This window comes from Ranitomeya variabilis, chromosome 4, assembly GCF_051348905.1.
Source record: "Ranitomeya variabilis isolate aRanVar5 chromosome 4, aRanVar5.hap1, whole genome shotgun sequence".
Taxonomy (NCBI): domain Eukaryota; kingdom Metazoa; phylum Chordata; class Amphibia; order Anura; family Dendrobatidae; genus Ranitomeya; species Ranitomeya variabilis.
Window position 1 is genome coordinate 648,550,159 of NC_135235.1, and position 22,199 is coordinate 648,572,357.

The window sequence follows — 22,199 nt, forward strand, 5'->3', positions numbered from 1 at the left end:
TTCTGACCCATTTTGCCAAAGGAAAGGAAGTTGCCTAATAATTAAGCACACCTTATATAGGGTTCTGATGTCATTAGACAACACTCCTCCTCATTACAGAGATGCACATCACCTGATTTACTTAATTGGTAGTTGGCTCTCAAGCCTGAACAGCTTGGAGTAGGACAACATGTATAAAAAGTATCATGTGATCAAAATACAACTTGCGTAATAATTCTGGACGCAGTGTATAACAGGGATAATGGCTGACAGATATTTGCACATAGCTGTAGGGTGGGCCCCTAGGGTGAATTCCTCCTGTGGGCCCCAGACGCCCCAGTCCAACCCTGCACACACTGTAAATCCTTCCAGACCCCACACAGAAACTTCCCCTCATCCAGCACCATGACAACCAGCACAGCAGAGTCCTGCATACACTGAGGCGCCTGATCATGTGACACCTGACTCCTCCCCTCCTGTGACCTCATCCCAGGTCCTGTGCGCACAGAGCAGCCATATATGTGGTGTGCGGCTCTGCAGGTGGAGGTAGGTGCTGGAGACTCCCCATTACTGGGCGGGGGCAGGGGGCAGTAACCCCTCCATTCCCGGAGATAGTGCCCCCAGCTCTGCCATGTGTATATGTACAGTAATAGGACGCTGGCTGTGCTCCTGTATACAGGGGAGGGCGCTCTGGTTTGGGGACAGATGATGGAGATTACAGGGAATGGAAATGTCGGGTTTTCGTCCCTTCCGCTGTACAGTGACTTGCTTTCCTATGAGTTGTGTTGCCCATTAACTAATAAGTTAATGTCTAATTGTCCATACAGAAAAGATATATATCTTGGTACATTTTCTGTCTAATTGTCCCACATTGGAGGAATTCTGAGACAAAGAAAGATAGAGAGAACCACCAAATGTAGGGGATCAACATATAGCAAACCCAATAAATTACAACAAACAGAAGGAGAAAAGCAAGTATGCAATGGGGAAGGGATCACCCATAAAAGTCTATTTTACACCAGAGCAAAAAAAATATACATAAATATACGTTAAAAGCCAAATGGCTAGCACAAATGATAATCAGACAAATCCCTTGTTAGAGCATACGTGTCACGACTCAGCTGTTGTCGGGTGACCCGGGACCAGGGGCTCCTTCCCTGTCCCTAACACTAGGGAGCACCCTAGCTTGCCCTACTCCCCTGGATACTTCTGAAGGTGAAGATGCCGGGGCCTCCTCCCTTGCCTTATCTCCTGAATCAGCCGTCCGTCTGTTCTCTTTCCTCACCCAGAGAAGAGGGGCGGTGTTGTGCACCGAAGTACACAAACCTGACGAACAAGGGTAAACTGAAAATACTAGGCATACTAAATTAACTCACATGTAACAGAGAAATACACTGGGGAGTGGAACTCAGGGAAAAACCAAAGTAAGAGAATGGCATTACAACAATTTACAAACTCAGGCAACAGTCACAGATTAATCCACAAAACCACTTCTCCTCCAAGCCAAGCAGCATGGGCTAGCTCTGACAATGTGTTGCAGTCAGGACCCAGATTATAAAGTGGATGAGTGGCTAACCGTGCTCAGCTGAGAGCTCAGACTCCCAGAGCTCCCAACATTACCGTTAACCCCTGATGTGCCTTAATGAATTTAACACCATTTAAAAAGAATGTGAAGTGCTACTTTTCGACAACCCAAGAACAAGAAAACATGCAAGGGAGCAGGGATCACCTTTAGAAAGTATAACAAATTTTATTATTGCACACAAAACCCACAACAAAGAAATTTAAAAACATTTAAAATACATAGAAATGTTGCCGCTTAGTATGGCCTTAACCAAACAGGGACAGCGGTTGGCCCAGTAACACCAAAAGAAATTATACATAAATATGGCTCAATATAAACAGCTATAAGGCTCCGCAGGTTGGTCACAAAAATGGTCAGACAGTCATATATCTGAAATCTAGTAATGGATCCAATACATTGTTACAAATAGAGATTGGCACCAAATACAAAGTGGAAGAGCTACAACCCAGTGGGTCTGTTAGAAAAAGTATTCAAACCTATAAATACGAAGATGAATGCTCATTATATAAATTCTAGAGTACTATTCTAACAACCACTATGGAAGCAGACATTCTTTTTCTAGCAATACATTACCAATCATGTAGCAGTCATCAATTCAAACCAACTCATAGGGGCCCCATGCATCGTGTACAATCATACAGGTGAAGGACCATAACCATGCCCTGTAAGCCCGACGCGTATCGTCACTACCGTGACTTCATCAGGGGCAGATAGAGAGTGTGATGGATTCAGTGAAGCTTACCGATATATACATAGCATAATTATTAAATTGCAGCAGCTGCTAGGCTTACCATTTCAGATACTACCATTGAATTTTTGGACATAAAACTTTCGATTACTGGTGAAAAGATCTCTTCTTGTCTTCATCGGAAAGCAACCTCGACGAACAGTCTTCTCCATTACAGTAGCTTCCACCCCCAACATTTAAGGAATGGGATTCCTAAAGGTCAGATTTTAAGACTTCGGAGAAACTGCAGCTCGGATGATGACTTTCGATCCATGGCTAACGACTTAACCACTCGTTTTACTAACAGGAAATATCCTAAGAAAGTGGTTTCAAGGGCTTTCCAACATGCAAAGGAGACCGTTCGGACAAATTTGTTCAAGAAACAGGTTCGTGACTGTAAGAGATCCCTCTCTCTTATTACGACATATAATAATCAGTGGATGGACATCCACAAAATATTATCCAAAAACTGGAATATTTTATTGAGTGAACCAAAACTATCTTCTTGCATTCCGCAGACTCCCAGTATAGTGGCTAGGCGTGCCCAAAATTTGAAAGATCAGTTGTGCCATAGCCACTATCAGAGACCAAAAGTAAATATGCATGGGGCCCCATGAGTTGGTTTGAATTGATGACTGCTACATGATTGGTAATGTATTGCTAGAAAGAGAATGTCTGCTTCCATAGTGGTTGTTGGAATAGTCCTCTAGAATTTATATAATGAGCATTCATCTTCATATTTATAGGTTTGAATACTTTTTCTAACAGACCCACTGGCTTGTAGCTCTTCCACTTTGTATTTGGTGCCAATCTCTATTTGTAAGAACGTATTGGATCCATTACTAGATTTCAGATATACGACTGTCTGACCATTTTTGTAACCAACGTGCGGAGCATTATAGCTGTTTATATTGAGCCATATTTATGTATAATTTATTTTGGTGTTACTGGGCCAACTGCTGTCCCTGTTTGGTTAAGGCCATACTAAGTGGCAACATTTCTATGTATTTTAAATGTTTTTAACTTTCTTTGTTGTGGGTTTTATGTGCAATAATAACATTTGTTATACTTTCTAAAGGTGATCCCTGCTCTCTTGCATGTTTTCTTGTTCTTGGGTTGTCAAATTGTCTAGATATAGACTTGCTGCAGGTTGATCCCTTCATTTTATATTTTTGATGGTGCCCTCCTTGCTTGCTTTATATGAAGTGCTACTTTTCATGGCAGGAATAGGAGCAATCAGACGCTGCGTTCTTCTGGCTCCTCTCTGTTGCTGTAGCCCCGTGACAATACGTCCACCCTGTCTGATAAAGATAATAAATAAATGAATATATAGCATGCTGTGGTAACACTTTCCCTCAAAGAAGCCACGTGGCTTGGTTTTGGTTCAGCGGGACTGGAGAGAGGACGTCCAGTGATTTGTGTCCTGAGGAGGAAAGACTGAACCTGTGTTACTCCAGAGTGGGAAGCTCCCCGCAAATGTATGGACTGTGTACAGCATTTTTGTTTTCTTTGTTGTTTTCCTGAAGGACTGTGTTTTACTTCCCCTTCTTGTTAGTTTATGCCGCCATATAATAAACTAACCGAAGATGAGTTGAACAACAGGTTAGGATATGGGTTCAACCTTAAAAACTATGTTACTATGTTACCAAAAAATGTTGTTGTTTTTCCTAATGATGTGGCCGCAGCTTATGGAGAACCGGCCATCTGGATCCTGCAGTATAAACCTCCCTGGTTTCATGTCTCCTCTAATGTGGATGTAGTTCTGGTGACTGATCCTGTAATTACTGAGTTCGAGGGAATTGGCCAGATTTGCTCTAAATAATTTGGGATAATTGATTTACAATGAAATTATTTGATACAAATTGAATAGAAAATACATTATTTTCTCTAGGTCTTAAAAAATATTAATCATTATTCTCACCTCATCTCTCACCTTTCCTGGTGCCACACCTCTTGCCCAGACCTCCATTGGCTTGCTGTCTCCTGTCTTCTCTTCCATCTTTATTTTCACATTTCAGACATGATATTTTGTAGCCTTATCCAGTGTGGAGGGGCAGACTGGAGAATTTTCTACATAAATGAAACTAAAAAATCCTCCCTCAAAAAAAACCACAGTACCACATACAATACCTCAGTGGAGCACCCGCTAGGACCTTGGGGTACTCGGTATCGGGCCGGTTTCTTAACGGGATGTGTCATGGCAGCAGTGACCTGGTCCGTGGCCCTGAGCGTCCAATAAAAGGGGATAAAGTATAGTGGGAAATAAGCTGTAAAGAGTAATGTTCGTGACGCCACCTGTGGTACTCGGCCAGGTATGGCCGATGCTGCTTAAAGGGATCCTCTGTGGATGGTGGTATTGCAGCAGAGGTGGTATAGCTCCCCACAGGTAGAGCTTAGTCCCCAGGGCTCCCGCTGCAGTTGGTAAGGATGATAGATGGTGAAGTGCAGGAAAGGATTGGAGGACACAAGGTTGCAGTCTCTTTACCTTTTTGATGACTTTCAGGTACACAGATTACAGGTGGTCTTTGGAATCCGGGCAGCCTGGAAGCGATTCGGAATCCCCCTAGCCAGGTGAGGTTGGAAGCCTTCCTTACTGCGCTGTATTCTCAGTCCATTGCTGCCTGAGGCTTCACACAAGGTCTTCTCTCACTCTGACCTCTTAGGTGGACACTACCCGCTTGGCAGGCAACTTGAGCCTTTTTACAGGTGTCCCTTCTCGTGGTGACTCCAGGCTCTAATCTGCTGCTCTCCCTTCTGGTGTTATTGTGGCCAGGAGACTTGGAATCTCCTGCCTGCTGGTTTCTGCTGTGGGGCATACAGTTCCCCCACAACCTTGGACTTCCGGCCTCTGGTTTCTTGCACTTGTACCTGGAGGGAGCCCACTCGCAGCTCCACTCCAGTTTCTCTCTCCTCCTGTGCTCCTTGTCCCCTCACTGTCTCCTACAATCTGACTCTAACTCCTCCTCCAGACCAGAACTTATAGGGAAGCTACCCTGAAACCGTGTCTAGAGCTCACCCTTCTGGCCTGGAGTCAGGAAAGTGTTGTATGTAAGTGTTACCTGCTAAGGGGATCCCTCTTGCTTCCAGGCATGGCATCACCCTGCCCGTGAGGAAGGCAATACCACTGTGACAACCAGACTCCTGGGGTATCACATCAGCATTTGGCCATTCTCCCTCAGAAAAGCATTTTCCACAAACAGCCATAATTGTTCTATTCCCACAACTTACAGAGTAGCAGATGTGGAAGGAGAGTGTCAGCAGAGCTTCTTATTCTTTTCCTTCCCCAACAGTTCTCCACTAGCCTCTAGACTAGTTTATGAGGTTAGGAGGGCTTATTGACCTTTGGTGATATCATGTTCACATGTCCACACGTTCTGCATGCAACAAAAATTTGTTCTGGGAAGCCTCTGCTTGTGTCAATGCCTTCATTGACTCATGAGCTGTACCTCACAATTTGAGAATTGCTTATCAACAGTACCGTATATACTCGAGTATAAGCCGAGATTTTCAGCCCAAATTTTTGGGCTGAAAGTGCCCCTCTCGGCTTATACTCGAGTCACGGTCGGCGGCAGGGTCGGCGGGTGAGGGGGAGAGGGCGCTGAGGCATACTTACCTGCTTCCGGGGCTCCTGGCGCTGTCCCTGCAGTCCCACGGTCTCCGGGTGCCGCAGCTCTTCCCCTGTTCAGCGGTCACATGGGACCGCTCATTAGAGAAATGAATATGGACTCCACTCCCATAGGGGTGGAGCCGCATATTCATTTCTCTAATGCGCGGTAACGGTGACCGCTGATAGAGGAAGAGGCTGCGGCACCGAAGGCCAGCTGTCCGGGGGAAGGAGCGGGACGCCGGGAGCAGGTAAGTATTACATATTCACCTGTCCGCGTTCCACACGCTGGGCGCCGCTCCATCTTCCCGGCGTCTCTCCGCACTGACTGTGCAGGTCAGAGGGCGCGATGACGCATATAGTGTGCGCGCCGCCCTCTGCCTGAACAGTCAGTGCGGAGAGACGCCGGGACGGGACGCTGAGGAGCTGCAAGCAAGAGAGGTGAGTATGTCTTTTTTTTTTTTTTTATTGCAGCAGCAGCAATGGCACAGCTTTCTATGGTACATCTATGGGGCAATAATGAACGGTGCAGAGCACTATATGGCACAACTATGGGGCAATAATGAACAGTGCAGAGCACTATATGGCACAGCTATGGGGCAATAATGAACGGTGCAAAGCACTATATGGCACAGCTATGGGGCAATAATGAACAGTGCAGAGCACTATATGGCACAGCTATGGGGCAATAATGATCGGTGCAGAGCACTATATGGCACAGCTATGGGGCAATAATGAACGGTGCAGAGCACTATATGGCACAGCTATGGGGCAATAATGAACGGTGCAGAGCACTATATGGCACAGCTATGGGGCAATAATGAACGGTGCAGAGCACTATATGGCACAGCTATGGGGCAATAATGAACGGTGCAAAGCACTATATGGCACAGCTATGGGGCAATAATGAACGGTGCAGAGCACTATATGGCACAGCTATGGGGCAATAATGAACGGTGCAGAGCACTATATGGCACAGCTATGGGGCAATAATGACCGGTGCAGAGCACTATATGGCACAGCTATGGGGCAAAAATGAACGGTGCAGAGCACTATATGGCACAGCTATGGGGCAATAATGAACAGTGCAGAGCACTATATGGCACAGCTATGGGGCAATAATGAACGGTGCAGAGCACTATATGGCACAGCTATGGGGCAATAATGAACGGTGCAGAGCACTATATGGCACAGCTTTCTATGGTACAGCTATGGGGCAATAATGAACGGTGCAGAGCACTATATGGCACAGCTATGGGGCAATAATGAACGGTGCAGAGCACTATATGGCACAGCTTTCTATGGTACAGCTATGGGGCAATAATGAATGGTGCAGAGCACTATATGGCACAGCTATGGGGCCATAATGAACGGTATGGAGCATCTATTTTTATTTTTGAAATTCACCGGTAGCTGCTGCATTTTCCACCCTAGGCTTATACTCGAGTCAATAAGTTTTCCCAGTTTTTTGTGGCAAAATTAGGGGGGTCGGCTTATACTCGGGTCGGCTTATACTCGAGTATATACGGTAATTATATGCCGTACATGATGTCATCACCTCTGCTATCAGTCGCTATAGTGTTCTTGTCAAGGTGTAATATTACTGGGTATTTCATGTTTTTACATGGGATTCTTTATATTTTCCAGCATCTCACCTTCTTCTGATTTAGTTCCTTACAATATCTGATCCTCTCGGTGGACATCTTTATATAAGAGAATTTTACTGATTGATCCATCAAGGATGGATGGGGACAGGGACAAGATGGTGGATAGGATATTACACCTCACCCTAGAGATCCTCTTCTGGCTTACTGGAGAGGTGAGAGATTCTGATGACGTCACATTACATCATTCTTATCTATGGGAATAATAGATGGACAGAACTGGAGAGGTGAGGACTCTGGAAATGTCTGTAGTGATATTTATTTATGTGTCTCTCCATAACCAGGATTACACAGTAGTGAAGACCTCTAGTGATCGCTGTCCGTCCCCTGTGTCTGAGGAATGGAGAAGACCCCTGAGCCCAATCACAGGACCCTCACCTCATGCCCTGAGACATGAGGACATCAATGACCAGAAGATCCTAGAACTCGCCTGCAAGATGATTGAGCTGCTGACTGGAGAGGTGACACTGCTGGGAATGCTGGAATATTATACAGTAATGCTATGAAGGGATCAGATGATGACGTTATCATTGTGTGTGTCAGGTTCCTATAAGGTGTCAGGATGTCACCATCTATTTCTCCTTGGAGGAGTGGGAGTATTTAGAAGGACACAAAGATCAGTACAAGGACATCATGATGGAGGTTCCCCAGCCCCTCACATCACCAGGTAATAGACAGGACTAAATACACACGGCCTATAATTATCTGTTTGAAAAGAGTGAATTCAGTCCATGTATGTGTTTCCTCCAGTTCTATCCAGTCGGACGACAACACCAGAGAGATGTCCACCTCCTCTTCTTCCACAGGACTGTAAACAAGAAGATCTCGATGTTCCTCAGGATCATCAGGTAGATGGAGAGAAGGTGTCATGAGATCTCCCCTATGATGTGTAGAAGGCTGTGAAGGTTTTGTGCTCAGTCTTGTTTTATCCACCAGTATTATATGTTTTATACTCGTGTAATGAGAACGGTGGAGATGGCAGGATTAGAGCTGATCATAGATGTGACTTCTCCATCTGTCTGTGACTTTTACACTATTTGTTTCAGGGTGAAGATCTGACCCATATTAATACTACAGAAACATATGTGAGGGGTGATGAGCAGTGTAAAGAGGAGATTCCTACAGATAACCGCCCAGGTGAGTAGTAACCACTAAAGTCAGAGAAGTCACAGATTTTACTAATAAAAAATAAAGTCAAATAAATGAGCTGGAGTATAAGTTAATATACAATGCAACTCATGTGGCCATTTATCATACTAAACCCAAGATGGAAACAAAATGAGCGTATATCCTTCTGTAAGTACCGTAAATACTAATAGTGCATATAAATAACATAGGGTAATTAGTAAACTCTGTCTTCCCCAATCTACTTTGAGGTGGTCTGAGATTAGGTGAGGCTTTAATACTAGATCGTCCCGATTGGGGTACACCTTGTTGTGTTGTGATGCTTTTTTGATGAAAAACAGTGTTTATTCAGTACCCTATGTTATTTTTATGTATTACTACTATTTACTTTCAGAAGGGAATATGCTCATTTCGTTTAATAAAATTAGTCTAATATGAACAATTATTAGAAATTGTTTTATTATCACACAATTATTAATACTACATGACATCCTCGTGTTTATTATTGGCTGGTCTGTCACATCTTTTATCTGCACGTTGATAAAGGGGGTTGACCACTAATTTATAAGTCCATTTCAGGTGAACTAACTGCCATAGAGAAGCACTTTACTAAATACTTTGCTTTCCCAAATCCTTCTGAAACCTGAGCTGCTCTCCTGCTGACTGAGAATCCTCTGACTTCCTGTGATGTCACATCAGATTGCCCATCACTTCCTGGCTCTGGAATCTGATGTGACATCACAGTCATGTGACCTTCATGCTGTGTGAGTGGGCGGGGCTTTATTCATCAGTGCTCAGTCACTACTTCTGCGCATACGGTGTTGTGAATTCCACTCTTGGGCTCCCTCCGGTGGTTGTAAGTGGCACTTTTGTGAGTTCTGCTCTTGGGCTCCCTCCGGTGGTTTTAAGTGGAACTGCTGCTCCTTGGATTTAGTAGTCAGCAGCTGCTTCCACTGATCGTCTTTCTGGCTCGGCTATTTATCCTGGCTCTATCCTTCAGCCAGTGCCAGTTTTCAATGGTTCCTGGTTGGATTCACATCTCTCTTGGATTTCCCTGATATTCTGTCTAGTTCAGCAAAGATAAGTCCTTGCTTTGTTCTTTTGCAGTCCACTTTTTGTGGACTTAATCGTTCAGCACTTTCTATGTTTTTTCTAGTCCAGCTTGTCAGTATGGATTTATTCAGTTAAGCTGGAAGCTCTGGGAAGCAGATTTACCCTCCACACCTTTAGTCAGGTGTGGAGATTTTTGTAAACTCTGTGGTGGATTTTTCTAGTTTTTTAATACTGACCGCACAGTATTCTGTCCTGTTCTATCTATCTAGCTAGAGTGGCCTCCTTTTGCTACATCCTGGTTTCATTCTGTGTATGTCATTTCCCTCTCCACTCACAGTCAATATTTGTGGGGGGCTGTCTGTCCTTTGGGAATTTTCTCTGAGGCAAGATAGCTTTCCAGTTTCTATCTTTAGGGGTAGTTAGTCCTCCGGCTGTGACGAGGTGTCTAGGGAGTGACAGGAACATCCCACGGCTACTTCTAGTGTTGTGTTAAGCTCAGGAACTGCGGTCAGTACAGCTACCACCTCCTCCAGAGCACGTCCCATGTTGCTCCTAAACCACCAGTTCATAACAGTACAACTGGCCAAAAATGAATTAAATGCATCTCAAAAGAAGGAAAAAAAAGTTCTGAGCCATTTTTTTTTCTGTAGTCTGTTTTGTCTTTTTTTTCCTCTTAATCTCTGGGTGGTTCAGGATTTTGGCGCTGGCATGGATGTTCAGGGTTTGTTTTCTCGTGTGGATCAACTTGCTGCAAGAGTACAGAGTATCCAAAATTATGTTGTCCAGACTCCGGCTTTAGAGCCTAAAACTCCTACTCCTGATTTGTTTTTTGGGGACAGATCTAAGTTTTTGAACTTTAAAAATAACTGCAAATAGTTTTTTGCTTTGAAACCCCGTTCCTCTGGTGATCCCATTCAGCAGGTTAAGATTGTCATCTCTCTGCTGCGTGGTGACCCTCAGGACTGGGCATTCTCCCTTGAATCAGGGAATCCGGCATTGCTTAATGTAGACGCATTTTTTCAAGCGCTCGGATTATTGTATGACGAACCTAATTCTGTGGATCATGCAGAAAAAACCTTGTTGGCCCTATGTCAGGGTCAGGAAGCGGCAGAATTATACTGCCAGAAATTTAGAAAATGGTCTGTGCTCACTAAATGGAATGAGGATGCTCTGGCAGCAATTTTCAGAAAGGGTCTTTCTGAAGCCCTTAAAGATGTTATGGTGGGGTTCCCCACGCCTGCTGGTTTGAGCGAATCTATGTCTCTAGCCATTCAGATTGATCGGCGCCTGCGCGAGCGCAAAGTTGTGCACCATATGGCAGTGTTCTCTGAGCGGAGTCCTGAGCCTATGCAATGTGATAGGATTTTGACTAGAGCAGAACGGCAGGGATTCAGATGTCAGAATAAGCTGTGTTTTTACTGTGGTGATTCTGCTCATGTTATTTCTGATTGCCCTAAGCGTACTAAGAGGGTCGCTAGGTCTGTTACCATCAGTACTGTACAGCCTAAATTTCTCTTATCTGTGACCCTGATTTGCTAATTATCGTCCTTTTCTGTCATGGCATTTGTGGATTCAGGCGCTGCCCTGAACTTAATGGACTTGGAATTCGCCAGGCGCTGTGGTTTTTCCTTGCAGCCTTTGCAGAGCCCTATTCCTTTGAGGGGCATTGATGCTACACCGTTGGCCAAGAATAAACCTCAGTATTGGACTCAGCTGACCATGTGCATGGCTCCAGCACATCAGGAAGATTGCCGTTTTCTGGTGTTGCATAACTTGCATGATGTTGTTGTACTGGGTTTTCCATGGTTACAGGAACATAATCCGGTGCTGGATTGGAAATCTATGTCTGTGACAAGTTGGGGTTGTCAAGGGGTACATTGTGACGTTCCTTTGATGTCAATTTCCTCTTCCCCCTCTTCTGAAGTCCCTGAGTTTTTGTCGGATTTCCAGGATGTATTTGATGAGCCCAAGTCCAGTTCCCTTCCTCCACATAGGGACTGTGATTGTGCTATTAACTTGATTCCTGGCTGTAAGTTCCCTAAGGGCCGACTTTTCAATCTGTCTGTGCCAGAGCATGCCGCCATGCGGAGTTATGTCAAGGAGTCTTTGGAGAAGGGGCATATTCGGCCGTCTTCGTCACCATTGGGAGCGGGATTCTTTTTTGTTGCCAAGAAGGATGGCTCCTTGAGACCATGTATTGATTATCGCCTTCTTAATAAGATCACAGTCAAATTCCAATACCCTTTACCTTTGCTTTCTGATTTGTTTGCTCGGATTAAGGGGGCTAGTTGGTTTACTAAGATTGACCTTCGAGGGGCATATAATCTTGTTCGTATTAAACAGGGTGACGAATGGAAAACTGCATTTAATACGCCCGAAGGCCATTTTGAATACCTTGTGATGCCTTTCGGGCTTTCTAATGCTCCTTCTGTATTTCAGTCCTTCATGCATGATATTTTCCGCAATTATCTTGATAAATTCATGATTGTGTATTTGGATGATATTTTGATTTTTTCCGATGATTCGGAGTCTCATGTGAAGCAGGTCAGGATGGTATTCCAGATCCTTCATGATAATGCTTTATTTGTGAAGGGGTCTAAGTGCCTATTTGGAGTTCAGAAGGTCTCTTTTTTGGGTTTTATTTTTTCTCCCTCGTCTATAGAAATGGATCCTGTTAAAGTCCAAGCCATTCATGACTGGATTCAACCCACATCGGTGAAGAGCCTTCAGAAATTTTTGGGCTTTGCTAATTTTTATCGCCGTTTCATTGCCAACTTTTCCAGTGTGGTTAAGCCCCTGACCGATTTGACGAAGAAAGGCGCTGATGTGACGAATTGGTCCTCTGCGGCGGTTGAGGCCTTTCAGGAGCTTAAATGCCGATTTACTTCTGCCCCTGTGTTGCGTCAGCCGGATGTTTCTCTTCCTTTTCAGGTTGAGGTTGACGCTTCTGAGATTGGGGCAGGGGTCGTTTTGTCTCAGATGAATTCTGATGGTTCTTTGATGAAACCGTGTGCCTTTTTTTCCAGAAAGTTTTCGCCTGCGGAGCGCAATTATGACGTTGGCAATCGGGAGTTGTTGGCTATGAAGTGGGCATTTGAGGAGTGGCGACATTGGCTTGAGGGAGCCAAGCACCGCGTTGTGGTCTTGACCGATCATAAGAATCTGATTTACCTCGAGTCGGCCAAGCGGCTGAACCCTAGACAGGCTCGTTGGTCCCTGTTTTTCTCCCGTTTTGATTTTGTGGTCTCGTATCTTCCAGGATCTAAGAATGTTAAGGCTGATGCCCTCTCTAGGAGTTTTTTGCCTGATTCTCCTGGAGTCCTTGAGCCGGTTGGCATTCTTAAGGAAGGGGTGATTCTTTCTGCCATCTCCCCTGATTTGCGGCGGTTGCTTCAGGAATTTCAGGCTGATAAACCTGACCGCTGTCCAGTGGGAAAGCTGTTTGTTCCTGATAGATGGACTAGTAAGGTAATTTCTGAGGTTCATTGTTCAGTGTTGGCTGGTCATCCTGGGATTTTTGGTACCAGAGATTTGGTTGCTAGGTCCTTTTGGTGGCCTTCCTTGTCGCGGGATGTGCGTTCTTTTGTGCAGTCCTGTGGGACTTGTGCCTGGGCCAAGCCTTGCTGTTCCCGCGCTAGTGGGTTGCTTTTGCCTTTGCTGGTCCCTGAGAGGCCCTGGACGCATATTTCCATGGATTTTATTTCTGATCTTCCTGTTTCCCAGAAGATGTCTGTTATCTGGGTGGTTTGTGACTGGTTCTCTAAAATGGTCCATTTGGTACCTTTGCCTAAATTGCCTTCCTCCTCTGATTTGGTTCCATTGTTTTTTCAGCATGTGGTTCGTTTGCATGGCATTCCGGAGAATATTGTGTCTGACAGAGGTTCCCAGTTTGTTTCTAGGTTTTGGCGGGCCTTTTGTGCTAGGATGGGCATTGATTTGTCTTTTTCTTCGGCGTTCCATCCTCAGACTAATGGCCAAACTGAGCGAACTAATCAGACCTTGGAAAGCTATTTGAGATGCTTTGTGTCTGCTGATCAGGATGATTGGGTGGCTTTCTTGCCGTTGGCCGAGTTTGCCCTTAATAATCGGGCTAGTTCGGCTACTTTGGTTTCGCCTTTCTTTTGTAATTTTGGTTTTCATCCTCGTTTTTCTTCGGAGCAGGTTGAGCCTTTTGATTATCCTGGTGTGGATTCTGTGGTGGACAGGTTACAGCAGATTTGGACTCATGTGGTAGACAATTTGACATTGTCTCAGGAAAAGGCTCAACGTTTTGCTAACCGTCGTCGGTGTGTTGGTCCCCGGCTTCGGGTGGGGGATTTAGTCTGGTTATCTTCTCGTCATGTTCCTATGAAGGTTTCTTCCCCTAAGTTCAAGCCTCGGTTTATTGGTCCTTATAAGATTTCTGAGATTATCAATCCGGTGTCTTTTCGTTTGGCCCTTCCAGCCTCTTTTGCCATCCATAATGTTTTCCATAGATCTTTGTTGCGGAGATATGTGGTGCCCGTTGTTCCCTCGGTTGATCCTCCTGCCCCGGTGTTGGTTGAGGGGGAGTTGGAATACGTGGTGGAGAAAATTTTGGATTCTCGTTTTTCGAGGCGGAGGCTTCAGTATCTTGTCAAGTGGAAGGGTTATGGCCAGGAGGATAATTCTTGGGTTGTTGCCTCCGATGTCCATGCCGCTGATTTGGTTCGTGCCTTTCCCTTGGCTCGCCCTGATCGGCCTGGGGGCTCTGGTGAGGGTTCGGTGACCCCTCCTCAAGGGGGGTGTACTGTTGTGAATTCCGCTCTTGGGCTCCCTCCGGTGGTTTTAAGTGGAACTGCTGCTCCTTGGATTTAGTAGTCAGCAGCTGCTTCCACTGATCGTCTTTCTGGCTCGGCTATTTATCCTGGCTCTATCCTTCAGCCAGTGCCAGTTTTCAATGGTTCCTGGTTGGATTCACATCTCTCTTGGATTTCCCTGATATTCTGTCCAGTTCAGCAAAGATAAGTCCTTGCATTGTTCTTTTGCAGTCCACTTTTTGTGGACTTAATCGTTCAGCACTTTCTATGTTTTTTCTAGTCCAGCTTGTCAGTATGGATTTATTCAGTTAAGCTGGAAGCTCTGGGAAGCAGATTTACCCTCCACACCTTTAGTCAGGTGTGGAGATTTTTGTAAACTCTGTGGTGGATTTTTCTAGTTTTTTAATACTGACCGCACAGTATTCTGTCCTGTTCTATCTATCTAGCTAGAGTGGCCTCCTTTTGCTACATCCTGGTTTCATTCTGTGTATGTCATTTCCCTCTCCACTCACAGTCAATATTTGTGGGGGGCTGCCTGTCCTTTGGGAATTTTCTCTGAGGCAAGATAGCTTTCCAGTTTCTATCTTTAGGGGTAGTTAGTCCTCCGGCTGTGACGAGGTGTCTAGGGAGTGACAGGAACATCCCACGGCTACTTCTAGTGTTGTGTTAAGCTCAGGAACTGCGGTCAGTACAGGTACCACCTCCTCCAGAGCACGTCCCATGTTGCTCCTAAACCACCAGTTCATAACATACGGCTGCAGACACAGCGCTCCCGTTCCTGCACATTTCTCCGACCTCTACCTTGTAATTGTATGTATGCAGCACAGTGTATGTCTGTCTATATATATATATATATATATATATATATATATATATATATGCGTGTAGCATAGATCATGATCTAATATAAACACCGGCAAGTTTTTCCATCACCATATTTTGAGAGCTATCATTTTTCTATATTTCTGCGAGAAAGTTATGTCGGGGCTTGTTTTTTGCTGGACAAGTTATCGCTTTTATTGGTACCATTTTTGGACACTTGATATTTTGTGATCGGTTTCTATTTCAATTTTTGGGAGGCAGAATTAATAAAACACAGCAATTCAGGATTTGTTTTTAGTTTTTTTATGCTGCTCCCCGTGAAGTGAAATTGATAATTTTTCAGGTCAGAACGATTACACAGATACCACATTTACATAATTTATTTTATGTTTTGCCAGTTTTGCACAATATAAACTATTTTTAGAAATGATAATAGTTTTTGCATCGCTTTATTCTGAGAGCAATAGCTTTTTGATTTCTCCACTGACAGAACTGTATGGCGACTTGTTTTTGCCAGACAATATGACTTTTTCACCTATACCATTTTTATTTAGATTTGTCTTTATTATCATGTTTTATTCCACTTTTATTTTCATAGTATGATGAAAAAGCATAGTTTTTCCTTTCACCATTACTGCACCCTCAGAGGGGATCCGCCTATATAGGACAGGAAACCTATTGAAATAAATGGTTGTCACCTTTCCCCGCATCAGTTGGTTTCCTGTTCTTGATGGGAAACCTCAACAAAAGATATTATGAGCTGCTGAAGAAACTTACCCAGGCTTGCCCCGGTGTTGCCTGGAAGAACTGCTGACTTGTCTGTAGCACCAGTGTTGGGCTTTGAAGCACCAGGTCCTTTAAGACTTGTGTGGGTGTGAGCGGCGAAGGCTTTGGTTCCATGTCTCCGGCTGCCGTGCCATCTCGTGTCTGTGCATGCGCTGGGAGATGGCATGACCTGCTGGCGAGCGCACTGAGGTCAAGTGAACCGGAAGTACTAGGTTCACTTCTGGAGGATTCAGGAGGAGGCATGAGAAGAAATGCTGTGCGGGTGCATCATTTAAAATGAGAGCGGACAGCGGTAAGAACGTTCGTGCTCTGGCTCTGCCCACCATACAGGATGGAGGAACAGCAGCAGCAATGATCGCGGCAGTAGCATCATCAGCGACAAAGCGTGCGCAGTAGTGGCAGGAGCACAAGTAGCCAGAAGAGCGACAGTAAGAACAGCCAGACATCCAGAGACTCCAGAGAGGAACAGCCCTGTGACCTAGTCCAGTTTCCTAATTTGGTACCCTTAATTAACATTGTGTGGTGAGTGATGTCTACCTTATTCATGGGGCCCCTCTAGCTTTTTCTAGTTATTTTTCTAATTGGAAAGGCCTAGCACAAAACGTAAAAATAGAGAATGGTACTCCCTACCGATTGAGTAGCAGAAAGGGCTCTGTGCACCATGTAACAGAATAGTGTTTGCAAAGAAGCCCCTGCTTTTGCAATGAATTTAAAGTCATTCATTAAAGATGAGGTTAAGGAGTCTCTTTAATCCCTTATGCAGGAAAGTACCAAAAGTAAAAAAAAAGAGACCTATAGAATTATCATCTGATTCCGACGAATTCCTTAAACCAGAGAATGAAAACAAATCTGGTTTCTCTTCCTTTTCATCATCTGATGACTATGCATACCTACTGAAAATACAGACAGGCTGGTTAAGGTGATAAGGACCACCATGGGCCCTATGGATGCTAAAACCCCTAAATCAATAGAGGATGTTATTCTGACGCTGATGTACATGGGTGAGATGTTTCTGAGGGATGTGAGCACGGATCTCTGAACAAGCTATGGCAGATGGTGTTACTCACTAGCCTCTCCTATGCTTGACCAACTGAATGTGGTTAATCCGGGAAGGACGATGCAGTGATGAACTTTAATTTTATTCACAGTACCTTGGTGAGATGAGGTAAGATGTCAGGGAAAATGAAGGGATGAAGATGGAGTGTGGAGGGTAGAGAATAGCGGTAGCAGGAGAATTCTCTTTTCAGTCCTGATGCATTCTTCTGCCAAAATGACCAGCAGAAAGGATGTAAGGAAAAAGATAGGACGAGTTACAGAAAGAGAGGCATTGTGGGAATTACAGCTTCAGAACAGAAAAGATATATATCTGGGTACCGTGTTAGCCAGTAGATAGAAAAATGTTTAGAATTGAGAGTCCTCAGTGGTTGATACCTTTTAATGGCTAACTGAAAAGATGTTAAGAAATTGCAAGCTTTCGAGACTACTCAGGTCTTTTCATCAGGCAAAGACTAAAACAAATTCTGAAGAATCACATATTTATGCACAACAGCATAGAGAAAAAAAAAAGGGAAAAACCATGGATAAGACAGGTGACATGAAGCAGAATTACCATGGGTGATAAACAGTTATGTCCATAAATATTGGGCCAGTTCTTAGATAAGGATTGTTTTATTGGGGTCTCGTTCTGTTATGATGACCCCACATGGTCTGAGGGGCAAGTTCCTTAGTTGATGTAAAAAGACATAAATCCGTGTGACACGTTCATTCCTGTAGTGAAAGTGTCAAAGGTCGTCATCAGTTTATATTCCCAGACTCTTCTGTCTCTCTGGGATTTGAAGCTACCCTTTAACACAAGTAATTTCATGTCCATAATGCTATGATTTGGGAGACAAAAATGTATCGCCACAGGTAGATCCATTCTTTTTTCTCTTATTGTGTGGCGGTGAGAATTCATTCTTGTTCTCAGTTTCTGCCCTGTCTCCCCCACATACAGACCCCCAGTTGGACATTTAGTACAAATAATTAGGTACACCACATTAGATGTGATGCAGCTGAAAGTACCTGGTATCTTGTAGTCCTGATGTGAGTTGTGGATCTTTATCTTGTCCGTGGTCATTATAAATGGACAGGTTTTACACCTGTTTAGATATAACATTATAAGTATGAGATGGAGTGGCCCTTTTACTATTTTTTTTATCTTGGATAAACGAGACATTGGTACTGTGTGTTTACCCAATGAGTTGTGATTTCTCTATTACTCCCTATTAGGGACTCTCTTCTTTGGGGGCAAAAATAACAAATTTTGTGTTTTTTTGCTGTGTTCATTTTTTTTTTATTTTTTCTATATTAATTTTGATATTTTTTTTTATATTTTATATTTTTTTCATTTTTTGGGGTATCACTGCTACTATTTATTACGTCTTTTTAGGGAACACAGGGTCTTTATAGGGCTATCAGGGCCAGTCGTCAAGGAGCAAGGGCGCCTACCGCTGAAACTTAGGGTGCCAACCTCCGCTGTCAGGTAGGGACCAGCATTAGGGCACCTGACAGGGTCTGTTAGTCCGGATTGTTTTTTTGAGCTGTGTTCATATTGCCTTGTATTAAATACCAATGTTTCTAAATTTGGAACAAACAAGTTTTTAGCTTTAATCAATAAAAGTTACATTTTAGGGATCCTTGTTGTTTTTTGGTTTTTGGTTGTTTCTAGGATCCTAAATATTATTTGCTTGAGGGTTTTTTTGTTGCATATAGTGACCAGGGAGGGCCATGTGCCTGCCAGCAGCATAGGGGGGCATATAGTGACCGAGGCTGCCATGTGCCTGCAAGCAGCACAGGGAAGCATATGGTGACCGGGGGGCCATGTACCTGCCAGCAGCACAGGAGGCACATAGTGACTGGAGGGGCCATGTGCCTGCCAGCAGCACAGGGGGGCACATAGTGACTGGGGGGCCATGTGCCTGCCAGCAGCACAGGGGGCATATAGAGTGACTCGGGGGGCATGTGCCTGCCAGCAGCACAGAGGGGCATTTAGTGACCGTGGGGGCCATGTGCCTGCCAGCAGCACAGGGGGCGTATAACAATATACTGTTGTCCCTTGTTGCACATTTAACATATTGATAGAACTTTGGAAGAGCCTTTGAGATCATGATTCTGTTAAAATCCCCAGAGATTACGATTAACGAGTTTGGGTGCTTTGTCTGAAGGAGAGCCAACACCCCTGACAACACTTCCCCAGCTGCCTCTTGGCTGGTGGATGGAGGTATATACGTGACTACTGCAATGCAAATGGACAATTCTCTAGGTGGATAGTAAAGCCTAAAAGCCAACTGCTAAGAGTTCAATGTTTTGACTGCAGTGACTTTCCTTAATAGTAATATGCCGCTGATTACACAATCTGTTATTAATGTATAATATCACCCCACTACCCTTCTTCTTACAGTATACATATACAGTATATTTTAACCCCTAGTAATATCTTTCTAGGCCCAGTATACCTTTTGGCTACTTGTTATGACACTGTACCTTCATGCTTGATTTTTAATTACTTGTTTATATGTTGCTGTAATAATATAATGTTAACTATTGTAAATATTTTGACTGTTGTTACCTTTATGTACAGAGATTGTGCATCTCTGGAAGTGTTATTCTATAAGTATTGCAATTTGTTTGCTCAAATTTATACAGAGACATGATACATCAATATAACTATATTGTAATATTAAATAAACAATCCATTTTATTTTTGGCAGAAGACCATATCAGAAACTCAGAGGGTCATGTGAAGTCATCAAATTTTAAAGCAGATGATCATGGGATCACACAACATACATATGAAGAAGATGCCATTATACCAGCTATACAGGCACCCCTTTGCAGCAAAGATCTGTCAACTGACACTTTTCAACAGGTTTTATGTTCTGATTTGTCACAGAATGTTAAGCAAAGCAAACATCACAGGAGGGATATTGAGCTATCATCTCATACAGTAGAAAATCAATTTTCATATTCACAATGTGAGAAAAGTTATACTGTTACATTACATCTTGCTACACATCAGATAATTTGCACAGGGGAGAAGCCATATTCATGTTCAGAATGTGGCAAATATTTTAACAAAAAAACAAGTCTTGTTAAACATAAGAGAATTCACAAAGGGGAGTGTTCAGAATGTGGAAAAGGGTTTACGAAAAAATCAAATCTTGTTGCACATCAAAGAAGTCACACAGGTGAGCAGCCATATTCATGTGCTGAATGTGGAAAATGTTTCAACAGGAAATCAAATCTTCTAAGACATCAGCGAACTCACACAGGGGAGAAGCCATTTTCATGTTCAGAATGTGGGAAATGTTTTAACAACAAATCAAATCTTACTATACATCTAAGAAGTCACACAGGAGAGAGGCCATTTTCATGTTCAGAATGTGGGAAATGTTTTCACAACAAATCAAATCTTACTATACATCAGAGAAATCACACAGGAGAGAAGCCATTTTCATGTTCAGAATGTGGAATATGTTTTAACAACAAATCAAGTCTTGTTAAACATGAGAGTATTCATACAGGAGAGAAGCCATATTTATGTTCTGAGTGTGGAAAAAGTTTTTCCAGGAAATCACTTCTTATTAGACATCAGAGAACTCACACTGGCGAGAAGCCATATTTATGTTCTGAGTGTGGAAAATGTTTTTACAGGAAATCACATCTTATTATACATCAGAAAACTCACACAGGTGAGAAGCCATATTTATGTTCTGAGTGTGGAAAATGTTTTAACAGTAAATCACATCTTATTAGACATCAGAGAACTCACAGAGGTGAAAAGCCATATTCATGTTCTGAATGTGGAGAACGTTTTAACAGTAAATCACATATTATTGAACATCAGAGAATTCATACAGGGGAGGAGCCATTTTCATGTTCATAATGTGGGAAATGTTTTATACATTAACACAGGAGAGAAGCCATTTGTATTTTCGGAAAGCAGACTAATAATCATAAAAAAATAATTTTTAAAACACATTCACAGGAGATAAAAAAGATTGCAATATTGCAATTGGACTGAGGATGAAAGCATGATGCAAAAAGGCACATAATTTGGAAAAATAAAGTGCAAAATCCAGTGGCTCAAAAGTGCATAAAGCAGAATATTATAGACCAGACTGGGACATAAGAAAGTGCTAAAAAAAGACCACCACTCTAACTCCGATACACGTTTCACGATCAAGTTTTTTCAAGGGTTTAATAATACATTTATGTGAATCTCAAAACTTGATATAAATCACTAATAAATGTTTGCAGTATGTTCTTGTGTTTGAGCTTCTCTTTATTCTTTTCATGCTATAATTGTGAAGAGTTGTCTGAGAGCTGTTGGAAATTTTGTGTATAAACAATAACATGAAAATTGCACAGTAGATTCCACCCAGAGTTTTTAGGTTACTTATTCTCTTGAAAATGATTCTTTTATAATCGTAAATTCTATTAACCATACATTGCCTTTATATTCAGGCTACAGATACATCTATCTATTTCTTCATTATAGTTTTACTTGCTAGAGAAAAGTTCTTCTATAGCAATACATTTGTTCTATAGCACTCTTAATTACAAAATGCAAAAAAGGTTTACACTATGTAACAATCAATTAAAGGGGTTATCCGGGACATTACATTACATATACATATTGTATCTAAGCACTAACAGGCAGGTAATTGCAACTTGCCTGCCAGTTGTGGCCTTTGCCGTTCTTCCACGACACAGAGCGGTCACATACCGCTCCTGCCGAGGATTCAGCTGCCTCTGCTGCTCGACGGACTAGGACTTCTGAGGTCATTTTTATTGACAGCCTTCTCCTGCAGTTATGCAGCGAGGATCTGGTAGCAACTACCTGCCTGTGCCTGTTAACCCCTTTATGACCTTGGGATTTTTCGTTTTTCCGTATTCGTTTTTCACTCCCCTCCTTCCCAGAGCCATAACTTTTTTATTTTTTTGTCATTTTGGCCATGTGAGGGCTTATTTTTTGCGGGACGAGTTTTACTTTTGAATGACCTCATTGGTTTTACCATGTCGTGTATTAGATAAC

General features: G+C 43.2%; 1 protein-coding gene across 1 annotated transcript; it reads left to right on the forward strand.

Annotated features, from left to right (window-relative positions):
* The first annotated feature begins 482 nt into the window (after positions 1-482).
* On the forward strand, positions 483-21,427 carry LOC143766144 (uncharacterized). The gene is made up of 7 exons (XM_077253603.1): positions 483-525; positions 7,543-7,714; positions 7,844-8,020; positions 8,103-8,226; positions 8,310-8,407; positions 8,606-8,696; positions 19,873-21,427. The coding sequence occupies exons 2-7, from the start codon at positions 7,637-7,639 to the stop codon at positions 21,045-21,047; spliced, it is 1,743 nt and encodes a 580-aa protein (XP_077109718.1). The 5' UTR covers positions 483-525; positions 7,543-7,636; the 3' UTR covers positions 21,048-21,427.
* Positions 21,428-22,199: the final 772 nt, after the last annotated feature.